Source organism: Lynx canadensis, chromosome D3, assembly GCF_007474595.2.
Source record: "Lynx canadensis isolate LIC74 chromosome D3, mLynCan4.pri.v2, whole genome shotgun sequence".
NCBI classification, from domain to species: Eukaryota; Metazoa; Chordata; class Mammalia; order Carnivora; family Felidae; genus Lynx; species Lynx canadensis.
In genome coordinates, this window is record NC_044314.2 from 87,197,160 (window position 1) to 87,209,629 (window position 12,470).

At 48.8% G+C, this 12,470-nt stretch overlaps 1 protein-coding gene across 10 annotated transcripts in view; it reads right to left on the reverse strand.

Annotated features, from left to right (window-relative positions):
- The window catches only part of PITPNM2 (phosphatidylinositol transfer protein membrane associated 2), a 143,834-nt gene that overhangs the window by 31,511 nt on the left and 99,853 nt on the right, over positions 1-12,470 (reverse strand). For all 10 annotated transcript variants that reach the window (XM_036064328.1, XM_030336424.1, XM_030336425.1 and 7 more), the window contains exon 3: positions 2,831-3,003. In XM_036064328.1, the coding sequence (XP_035920221.1) occupies positions 2,831-2,908 (78 nt within the window). In that variant the 5' untranslated portion in view covers positions 2,909-3,003. The remainder of the gene's footprint in view (positions 1-2,830; positions 3,004-12,470) is intronic.

Below are 12,470 nucleotides of genomic sequence, written 5' to 3' on the forward strand. Positions count from 1 at the left end.
GGCAGCTCGACACGCGAGCTCATCCCATCTTGTTCATGACCCCATGGAGGAGGAGGCTGGCTAGTGAGTGCAGAAGGCAGGCCCGTTGCTAGCTGCCACTCTAGCTGGTAAGCAGGGTCTGGAGAAAATGAACTAAAGTCTTGCTCTTCTTTCCACAAAACCACAGCTGCCTTCCTTGAGGGCCTATCCATCCTCCTCAACTGGCCCAGCTCCCAGTGGACGCACTCTTGGAGCAGCGGCCCTAAGCCCACACGAACATCCGCTCCCTGTCTCCCGGCCTGTATTCAGTAAACTGCCTGTGTGCCCACCTCCCCAAAGGCGCTCCTGGAGAGGAGCAAGTACTTTTACATTCTCCTCTGGAACCCAGCCTTCGGCCCAGGCTGAGCACAGAAAAGTCTGTGCATTTCACTTAGTGTTTTAAGAGCTCTACTGAGATACGACTGGCATGCAACAAACCGTACATACATAAAAATACAGCTGGTGAGCTCTGACGCATGTTCGCAGCTGTGAAACCATCACACAACGGAGATAATATGCTTGTCCATCACCCCCCACGGTGGGTGGAGCCCCCAGAAGTGCTGGGGCCAGTGGCGGGTAAGAAAGTGTCAGGGCAGGAGCAGAGGAGGGCAGCCTTGAGAGACAGACAGGTGTTACAGTAGGGCTTGGATGAGTGAACGCACACAGGCGGCCCTGCGCCCATAGCAGGTATCGTGGAGGAGGCCATGGGATAGTTAACATTAACTGGAGGCATAAGGATGTTTTAAAAAGAACAAAATACCGGGCGCCTGGGTGGCTCAGTTGGTTAAGTGTCTGACTTCAGCTGAGGTCACGATCTCATGGTTTGTGGGTTTGAGCCCAGCATCGGGCTCTGTGCTGACAGCTCGGAGCCTGCAGCCTGCTTCGGATTCTGTGTCTCCCTCTCTCTCTGCCCCTCCCCTGCTCATGCTCATGCTCATGCTCTGTCTCTCAAAAATAAATAAACGTTAAAAAATTAAAAAAAAAAAAGAACAAACTATCTCAATAAAGGGGGGTGGGGATGGCAGGTGCCTCTAAGGAGCCCAGTTGGAGGTGGTCACATGCTCAAGAAAGCTTTGGGATGTCCTAGGAGCTGAAAGTCAGTCCCTGGATCCTGATGGGCCCTCCACCAGCTGACAGGCACATGGAGGGGCTGCCTGCCAGGGTCTGGGCTCCCTTGGCTGGGACGGGAATTGGGGAGCCGCAGGACAAATAGCATCCTTGAATAGGCTGAGCAATTTCCAGACAGCTCAGAGCTGGGGGGCTGAGTGAGCTAAGTCCCTTCTCTCCTTGATCTCTAGGAATAATTACGAGGTAAGTGGTTCAAGAGGGAATCGAGTGGCACTCCTGAAGCCGCATGGAGCCAACAGCCCCTGCAGCCCCTGCCAGAGAGGCCAGTTCACCTTCCATTCTCTTCCTCATCAAGCTCCCCAAGCTGGGGGCACCTGGTCAAACTCTGGTAGCTTCACAGAGCTCCTCTCAGAAGGGCCTGGGGGCCTGGGCTCCGCAGGGAGCTTGTTACTAACTCCCCAGACCCGGGTTGAAGGGTGAGCACCCACCAAGCAAAGCCAGGGGCAGAGGTGGAGCTCTGCCAGCAGGGGCCCATGTGACACTGTGTGACACCGTAGGACACCATGTGACACGATGATCCACGGGCTGCACCAAGGCATCCTGATGCCCGGAAGAGCAGAGCCAGGTGAGAGCTGGTTCGTAATCAGACTCCCAACTGGGAGGAAAGCTGCCAGGTCAGGCAAAGGGCTGGGGCACTGAGGCTGAGCAAGACGCTGGCGGGGTGGCCGGGCGGGGGACCTCCACAGAGGAGCAGGAGCCCAGCAAGCAGGAGTTTGGTCGCATCGAGGCCACGAGCAACCAGATCCTGGGTCTCCCCGTTCTGTGCTCCAGGTCAGCCAGGCTCTGAGTAGGGCTCCGGGTGTGTGGGAGTGGGAGGGGTGGGGCACGGCATTCTCTGGCTTGTCACAGGAATCTGTCACCCTGAAATTCGTCTGTGACTCTGTAAACCAGCCACATAGTAGATGCCACTGTCTTGCAGCCTAGAGTAGTGAGGAAAGTGTGGAGCCAAGATGGGAAAACTGGCCAGGTGCTCCCGGGGAAGTCATTTAACTTCTTTGGACCTCACACCTTCCTGTCTGTCAAGTGGGTTGCTATGGACTGAATTTCTGTGCCCCCTCCACATTCATACTGAAGCCCCTAACCTCCGATGCGATAGTACTAGGTCAGGCTTTGGGAGATGACTAGGTCATGAGGACAGAGCCCTCCTAACGGGATTAGTGCCCTTACAGAAGAGACTCCAGAGGACTCCCTTGCCCCCTCACCCACCATCGAGGACACGGTGAGAAAGAAGGTGGCCACCTGTAAGCCAGGAGGAGGGCCCTTACCAGACACCAACTCTGTTAGCAACTTGACCTTGGGCTTCCAGCCTTCAGAACCGTGAGAAACAAATGTCTGTTGTTTAAGCCCCCTGGTCTGTGTTCTTTGTCAAAGCGGCCCAAGCTGACTATACGCACGGATAACATCTGAATCAGAGAGAGGTTGGGTATTAAGTGCAAAGAGTGTCAGCACTGCCAGCGCCGTGAATACAGGGCTGGTGGGACAGGCCAATGCCACAAACACCCACGGCATTCCGCTGTGTTCCTGGCATCGGGCTGGGAAGCCACAACGCCTGGGCAACTGAGACACTTACCAGGAGCCTACTGAGCAGACACTGCCGTGGAGACCACAGTGCCGCCCCACCCCACCCAAGGGTTCGAGAGCCATCTGTACGCCGGGCGTGGCCTGCCCTGGCCCCAAGACCCACCTGTATCATGTATAGCTGGGCGATGCGGTACTCCTCCACGGTCATGGGCAGAGGAATCCGATATTCCTTTATAATCATCTTGGAGTCCAAGCCTTCCCGTCGATGGGGAACTGCGTGTTGGGACTTCTAGGCGAGGTTCCTTAAATAACCATGACAAAATTCACCAAGGACCCCTGGGAGAGAAAGAGAGAGCAGGAGAGTCACTTCCTGCAAGACTGGTGGGCACAGCAGCACAGAGGACGGGCCTGGTCTTGACTCCACCGTGAGCCTACGGTGTGACCTTGAACAAGTTCCCTCACCTCCCCAGCCTTCACTTCCCTTGTTTGCTAAGCAATCTTGTAGACGACGTGTGAACTCTTATCAGCCGTGGGGTAAATAAAAGACTGTCACCCCACTAGTGAGGGCCAGGCGGCGGGAGGGTGTCACACCCCCTAAGCGTGAAGAGCACTGTGCTCTCGTTTCACACGCTGTTCCGGCAAGAGCAGCCCCGTGCTCTGGAGTAGCTGCAGGCAGACACGGTGACGGCAGATGGCCACAGGAAAGGAGGGAGGGCACACAAAAGGATGAAAAACCCAGGTGAGAAATTTAAAAATCAGCAGTCTGCGGGGCGCCTGGGTGGCTCAGTCAGTTAAGTGTTCGACTTCGGCTCAGGTCATGATCTCACGGTCCGTGAGTACGAGCCCCGCGTCGGGCTGCGTGCTGACAGCTCGGAGCCTGGAGCTTGCTTCGGATTCTGTGTCTGCCTCTCTCTCTGCCCCTCTCCTGCTCACGCTCTATCTCTCTCTGCCTCTTAAAAAATGAATAAACGTTAAAAAAAAAATTAAAAATCAGCAGTCTGGGACCCTTCGGTGTTGGGGCCATCAGGTCCATTCGTGTCACCAGACACAGAGGGCACGGCTGCTTCCTGGCAGGAGATCTGGACTTATCCAAAAGAGGTGATCTCAGTGTGGTTTTAGCTCAATCCAGCAAGTATTTATTGGCATCTGTTCTGCTGCCGACCCAGCCTAGGTCTTGGAAGTAGAAGAGATAAGTGAGATAAGTGGGTGGACTGCATTGCATGTCAGTTCTAGCTCAGTAAGGCTACTTAAAAAATAAACAGTGTACCCATGGAAGCTTCTCTTTAAGATGACAAAGAATACTTTTGATGGAGATGTGCACCGAGAGCAATCAAATGTAAAAACAAACAAACAAGGCTTGGAGGCATACTCTCAGTGATCTGGAAAATGGAATTACCCATCACAATCCTTCCCCTAGATGGTGGGGGCTTTGCTGTGGTTACCCCCAGAGAGGTTACACACTGCTAAATGGAAGGTGAGTGAAGGCTTCCAAGATGGACCGTGGCAGAATCAGGATAGCATTTCAGAGGGACCACGCCAGGGACAGCAGTCGGTGAAGATTCATGGTGACACTGGGTAAATGATAAGAGCGAGGGTCTGGCCAGGCAGGCAGCCTCCCTGGGGCACCATCTGTCCGAGGCCTGAGCGTCACCCAGGTACTAAGGAACTACTGGCTATGTAATGAGATTGGGGGAAAAGAATGTACCAGAACTCTTGGAACGATCAGCATGTAGGGTTGAAAGAAATTCTTTAATAAGCCACCTAGGGAGAGAGACTGAGAGGTGGGGGGTGTTACATAAATAAGTCAGAGATGGCCACTGTATTATTAACCTCAAATGACCCCTATGTCACTCACTTCTGCACAGCAGGTGGGACTGTTAGCCCAAAGCCCCAGCACAAGCTCTCACGCATCCAACTGCTTTAAATACGGTCCAAATAAACATCTTTTTAGCTAATTAGAGGTCATCTACTTTACATAACCCACGAAGCTGCACCCCACATTTGCTGGCCATAGAAAAGACAAAGCCTGGGGCAACAAAACACCGCAGACAGGGAGGCTCCCCATCACACTTCTGAGTGATGTCACCAGACGCGTGAGCGCCCTGTCTGACTCTCCTTCCCCTCCTGGGTGGGGGTCGCACATCACTGCATTTGCAAGGCCTCATGCTGGGAGGCACTTTCTCTCTCAGGCAACCTGTCCAAATGCCACAGGATAACACTTGTTGTTACACACTTGTTGTTACAGCCCCCCGCCCCCCTCCGGGTCCTGTCCCCTCCCTCATCAACCCAAAGCCCTGAACTTACCACAGAGAGGAGGGGGTTGAACTTTCCAGAGTTTACACTCAAGAGCATTGCTAACCTTCGTTCAAGGTAGATGGGTGCAGCCTGCAGCTGAGAGGGCCCGTGGGTTCGAGCCCAAGCTGACACTGTCCAGGACGAGAAAGCAGAGGCTGGGGGCTGCCCCCACTCAGCTCTGAGACCCACCTGCCCCGAGGCCCTCAGATCTCTGCTCAAGTCTGGCTAGAAGCTGAGGCCACTGGAGACAGAGGTGATGGCCCCAGAGCCCCTGAAGTGTCACCTCCTGCCACGAGAGACTGGGATCAGCCAGGTGGCAGCACATCCAAGCCGACACCTGGAGCAACTTTCAAGTGGCCGACAGGGTAGGACAGGCACTGGATATGGGGACCTTCCTGACACAAAGGAGACAGACCCACATGCTTGGGAGAAGCTCGATGCGATGAGGCCTGGAGACAAGAAGAGGAAGGATGAGGTTCAATAAGGGCCGTGCTTCCAAGGCTTTTCCACGCGGTCTTCTTTCAAGCCCAGGATCACCTTGCTGGGAAGGTACTAGATGCCCGTCACAGAACAGCAACTTAGCCAGTTGCTAAGTGTCAAGCATCGTGCCCTGCACGACACGGTGGCATGCACACCGATGTCTATGGGGCCTCAGGGGGCCTCTTCTGCAACACAGGACAAATGCAATGACCCACAATGACTTTGGGCGAGTCCCACTGCATCACCTCAATAACAAAGAAGTCAGATGCAATCCCTAAGTGTTCTTGAGAAACTGTGGGAGTCTGAGCAATCCGACCTTCGGTGATCTTAAAGGCTCCACGGAAAGTGACCTGCCTGCGCTCGCCTGCGCACAAGTCAGACCAAGTGTCCGTGCAAAGCTAGGGGCAAAGCCTGGGGCTGACCAGCGGTGCCGGCCCCATGACGGCCAGGAGATGAGCAGACCATGTGAACGCTCAGGATACAGCTCCATCTGCCACTGGGTGAGAGACCGTGTTTCTGCCTGTGCAACACCAGAACTCAGAGCTGGGTGCACGGACAGACAGAAGGAAAAAACAGAGTGCCGCACAGTTAGAGATCAGTGCCCGGGGACGAAGAACAGGTCAGAGGGATCAGACCTCTGCGAGACCTGGGACATCGCAGGTGGAGCCCCAGTCTGGGATCTGAGTTCAAAACCTGACAATGCCTTGATTGACCATGGTCCCCCAGGACGACTGACGGGGCCTGCTGAGACTTGGCGTCTCCATACAGCAAATGGGGATAACATCATCTGCCTTCCAGAGTTGCCAGTGTCCCCAAGACGACAAAAGTGGACCAGCCAGGGGTGGTGTTTGTCAGTGCAGAGGGGGGGACTAGGGAAAGGCTTCAGGGAAGGTGGAGCTTTACAGTGACAGGAGCGGGGGCTTCCTGGGACCCGAGGTATCCCCAGCAGACATGGACGTGCTGCAGAACAAGCCGAGCAAAGGCCCTGAGGCATAAATGTGCCACACTATCACAGTGACCTCCCACTAGTGTGCCCCAGCACTGTCATGCCACATGCTGGCTTTGGGGCTGTGCGAATGCACGGAGGCCACCCCACAGTCACTGACCACAGGAAAGGGTGGCGTTCAAGGCTGAGATGAGGCCATGCCCTGCAGCCGAGTGCCCATGATGTTCAGTGGGACAGGAGCAGGGTGACAAGAGACCATCATGTGCTTCCAGGAGTGCTCTCCTTCTGAGGGACAAGAGACACACTCCTCAGACAAGGTCTGAGCATAAAGCATGAACTTCATAACCAGAATTTCCACAGGCAAGCAAATGTTATCCTTTGAAGCAGCCCCTGGTGCAGGTATGCGGTCCCCCGTGTCCGCCGGGGGTCCCCTCTGGAAGCCCTCAGAGCTCTGCACCCCTTCAGGAAGCTCCCAGTGAGAGGAGCCGAACTCAGGAGATGGCCACGGGTGATCTCTCAGTGCTGGCCACATTGGGTGTTGTCTTTCAAGCTGATCACTCTAAAGGGGTCTCGTCAAGGACCAGCATTTTATTTAGTTAAGAAAGAAAGTCAGGCCTGTTTCTTTACAGCTACACCCTCACCAGTGGGTTCGGGAATCCATCCTGACTTCCTGTTGAAGACGGTGGGGTAGGAGCATTTCTGTTCTACCGTCCTCCCTCGAAAACAACACAAACTACAGAGACAGGGGAGTCCTCGTGGCTGATGAAACAAGACAATCACTACTCCCCCAAACCACAGACACCATGAAGTCTGAACTGGAAGAAAGGAACATGCTGACAGCTTACACATGCCTCTTCCTTGGACCCCCAAGTAAATATCACTTCTTGAAAGTCATGGCCATGATCCTCCTGCTGGAATGAAGAAATAGGATTGTGGATGCCACCCAGGTGAGGGGAGGCATCTCCCTGTCTTGTTTTTCAAAAGAAAAAAACTTCTTATAAGTTTATTTTGAGAGAGAGAGTGAGCACAAGCAGGGGAGGGGCAGAGAGAGAAGGAGAGAGAGAGAATCCCAACCAGGCTCTGCGCTCTCTGCACTCACAGCCCAAGGTGGGGCTCAAACTCATGAACCATGAGATCACGACCTGAGCCAACATCAAAAGTCGGGTGCTAAACTGATTGAGCCACCCAGGCACCCCCAAAAGAAAAATGTTTTATTTGAAGTATTACATACATACAAAATATGCATGTATCATAAGTACAGATATATTTTCACAAACTGAACACAACTGTAGGACCAGCAAGGATCGAGAAACAGGAAGTTAACAACCCAGAAGTCCCCTATGGGTCTCCTTCTAGTCATAGCTCCTCAACTGTGGACAACCACTCTCCTGCCATTTGCTTCTTTTGTACTTTAATGAATTGCCAATATCCAGTTGTCTTTGGGTGATTTCATACAGAAGCATACTATATGTGTTTTTGATCCTGGCTTCTTTTGACCATGATGCTCATGTGATTCGTCCAAATTTTTGCACGTGGCTGTAGATTGTTCTCATTGCTGTCTAGTATTTCATTGAGTGGATGTACTATAATCGACTTAACTATTCCATTGTTGATGGGAATTTGGTGATTTCCAATTTGAGGCTGATGGGACTAGTGCTGCTGTGAACAACTGAGCACATGTAGAGATGCGATTTTACATTGTGGGATGGAATTGGTGTGGGAATTGATGGGAAATCACACCAATGGGCCATTTCTATGACAGAACCTCATTTTCCAGCTAAAACAGATACTGGGAGTGAAGTGAGGCTGGGGAGAGAAAAGGGGCAGCAAGGGGTTGGTCATAACATGGACAGCCAGTGATGTAAAGAGCTTTGCTGACAACCATTATGACCGTGGACTCTGAAACACGAGAGAGACCGAATCCCTAGGCAGAAGATAAATAACAGCTCTGGCCAGAGAGCCTTCCAAACAGTAAGTAAGCCCATAGTGCATCTGCTCTGGACCACTCCCACATTTTCACATGCTGCTATTTGGAAGGTGGTTAAAGAATAATAATCACAAAGGAACTCATATGGGTCTTATCGCATTAAGGGTGGGGGAGCAAATGAAGAGCACACAGCATGAGGAATCGTCCAGAGAAATACAGAAAGACGTCAGAAAATCAGTTCACAGACCCAGAGAAACTACAGCTATAACCTCTTAAGAACTGGTAGGGGCAGAGGCACTTGGTGGCTCAGTTTGTTAAGCATCTGGCTCAGGTCATGATCTCATGTTTCATGCGTTCAACCCCCATATTCCTGCTTAGGATTCTCTCTCCCTCCCTTTCTTCCCTTACCATTCTCAAAATAAAGAAACTTAAAATTTTTAAATAAAAAAATAAAAAGAACTGACAGGGTCAGATAAGTGGAAAAAAATACACACAGAAATTTTAAAAAGAAATGATCTGAGGGGCACCTGGGTGGCTCAGTTGATTAAGCATCCAACTCTTCATTTCGGCTCAGGTCATGATCTCATGGTTCATGGGTTCAAGCCCCACATCGGGCTCTGTGCTGACAGCATGGAGTCTGCTTGGGATTCTGTCTCCCTCTTTCTCTGTCCCTCCCCTGCTCACTCTATCTCTCTCTCTCTCAAAAACAAATAAATAAACATTTAAAAAAAAGTTTAAAAAACTTAAAAGAATTTTAAAAATTTAAAAAATAAATGAAAAAATTTCTTTAAAAAAAGAAATTGTTTGATAACAGAAAGAGATGAAAGCTGAAAAGTGAGTTAGTGGAGCTCAGGGGAAAATGAGAAAGAAAAATAAATACATCACATTTTTTTTTTTTCAACGTTTATTTATTTTTGGGACAGAGAGAGACAGAGCATGAACGGGGGAGGGGCAGAGAGAGAGAGGGAGACACAGAATCGGAAACAGGCTCCAGGCTCCGAGCCATCAGCCCAGAGCCTGACGCGGGGCTCGAACTCCCGGACCGCGAGATCGTGACCTGGCTGAAGTCGGACGCTTAACCGACTGCGCCACCCAGGCGCCCCATATTTTTTAAAAAAACCCCATATAATAAGCAATGAATAAATGATGAAGCAGAGCATAAACAACTAGAGAGTTGTGGTGAGTGGATTGCAAGAAATCACACAAAATTAGGGGCGCCTGGGTGGCGCAGTCAGTTAAGCGTCCGACTTCAGCCAGGTCACGATCTCGCGGTCCGGGAGTTCGAGCCCCGCGTCGGGCTCTGGGCTGATGGCTCGGAGCCTGGAGCCTGTTTCCGATTCTGTGTCTCCCTCTCTCTCTCTGCCCCTCCCCCGTTCATGCTCTGTCTCTCTCTGTCCCAAAAATAAATAAAAAACGTTGAAAAAAAAATTAAAAAAAAAAAAAGAAATCACACAAAATTAAATGGAGAAGACTAATAAGACAAAAATGACAGATATAGGAGGCAAAAGAAAACCCAACATATACACTGGTGAAGAAAACAGAATAATAGAACAGGAGGAAAAGTATTCAAATATATAATGGAAAATCCCCTGAAAAACAAAACAAAAACAAAAACAAAACTTGGCTCTACAAATTAACTGCCATTCACTGGCCCAGGAAAACTCGATGGTGTAATTAACACCAAGGCATCTTTAAAAAGGTCCTGATCTTAAAGGATAAAGAAAGAACCATATAACTAAGGGGGCAGAAAGGTGAATTGAGAATTAGAATCCTCCATAGCAACCCAATTTCAGAAAACAGTGGAGCAATATCTACAGAGTTGTGAGAGAAAGAAATTATGAACCAGAATTTTATACCCAACAAAACTGTCCTTTGAGTACAAAGTTAATGGACATTCTGTAACATAAATTTAGAGGCTTAGGCATCCATAAGGTCTTAAAAAATTACTTCATGCTGAAATCCAGCCAACCAAAATAAGTTCATCAATGGAAGAATCCTGGTGAATACTGAATTAATATTTTTGAAATTGGAGCAATTATTGTTTTTGAATAGAATATAAAAACCTTGACAATGTACACAAATAATAACAAAAATTGAAAGTGGAAAAACAGAGGTGGATGGCATGAAAGTTGATTCATTATATAGATTTAAAACTTAATAAGGGATGAATAGTCAGAGCACAGGGGTTTTTAGGGCAGTGGAACTATTCTGTATGATACTATAAAGGTGGATACATATCATTATACATTCGTCAAAACTCAGAGAATATACAACACAATGCAAACCATGGACTTTGGGTGATGATGTCCTGATATAGGTTTATCAATTGTGACAAATGTGCCACTCTGGTGGGGGATGTTGATAGTGGGGGTGGCTGTGCATGTGGGGGCAGGGGAGTATATGGGAGTTCTCTGTACTATCCTCTCAGTTTTGCTGTGAACCTAAAACTGCTTTTAAAAATACAGTGTATTGATTTAAAAAAATGATTCTAACCTATTAAAAGTTTTCTTTCATGGACTTCAAGCTATATTACAAAGCTGTAATCATCAAGACAGTATGGTACTGGCCCAAAAACAGACACTCAGATCAATGGGACAGAATGCAGAACTCAGAAGTGGACCCACAAACATATGGCCGATTAATCTTTGACAAAGCAGGAAAGAATATCCAATGGAATCAACACAGTCTCTTCAGCAAGTGGTGCTGGGAAAACTGGACAGCGACTTGCAGAAAAATGAACCTGGACCGCTTTCTTACACCATACACAAAAATAAACTCAAAATGGATGAAAGACCAAATGTAAGACAGGAAGCCAACAAAATCCTCAAAGAGAAAGCAGGCAAAACCTCTTTGATCTTGGCCGCAGCAACTTCTTACTCAACATGTCTCCAGAGGCAAGGGAAACAAAAGCAAAAATGAACTACTGGCACCTCATCAAAATAAAAAGCTTCTGCACAGCGAAGGAAACAATCAGCAAAACTAAAAGGCAACTGACAGAATGGGAGAAGATATTTGCAAATGACATATCAGATAAAGGGTTAGTATCCAAAATCTATAAAGAACTTATCAAACTCCACACCCAAAAAACAAATAATCCAGTGAAGAAATGGGCAAAAGACATGAACAGACACTTCTTCAAAGACGACATCCAGATGGCTAACAGACACATGAAAAAATGCTCGACATCCGTCATCATCAGGGAAATACAAATCAAAACCACAATGAGGTACCACCTCACACCTGTCAGAATGGCTAAAATGAACAACTCAGGCAACAACAGATGTTGGTGAGCATGTGGAGAAAGAGGATCTCTTTTGCACTGCTGGTGGGAATGCAAACTGGTGCAGCCACTCTGGAAAACAATATGGAGGTTCCTCAAAACTTTAAAAATAGAACTACCCTACTACCCAGCAATGACACTACTAGGTATTTATCCAAGGGATACAGGTATGCTGTTTCGAAGGGGCACATGAACCCCAATGTTTACAGCAGCACTATCAGCAATAACCAAAGTATGCAAAGAGCCAAAATGTCCATCGATGGATGAATGGGTAAAGAAGATGTGGTGTGTGTGTGTGTGTGTGTGTGTGTGTACACACATACATACATATACACCCCCCCCCCACAATGGAGTATTACTCAGCAATCAAAAAGAATGAAATCTTGCCATTTGCAACTACGTGGATGGAACTAGAGGGTATTATGCTAAGCGAAATTAGTCAGAGAAAGACAAATATCATATGACTTCACTCATATGAGGACTTTAAGTCACAGAACAGATGAACACAAGGAACGGGAAGCAAAAATAATATAAAAACAGAGAGGGGGGCAAAACAGAAGAGACTCTTAAATATGGAGAACAGAGGGTTACTGGAGGGAGTGTGGGAGGGGGGACGGCCAAATGGGTAAGGGGCACTAAGGAATCTACTCCTGAAATCATTGTTGCACTCTATGCTAATTTGGATGTAAATTTTAAAAAATGAAATAAAATAATTAAACAAAAGTTTTCTCTCAGAAAGCTAACTAAAGTTTACCAGAGGCTGGGGAGGGGGGAAACTGGGGAGGCATTGTGTACTGGTTATAGGATTTCTATTTGGGGAATGAGAACATTTTGGAAATAGGAGAGGAGATGGTTCCACAATACTATAAATGTAC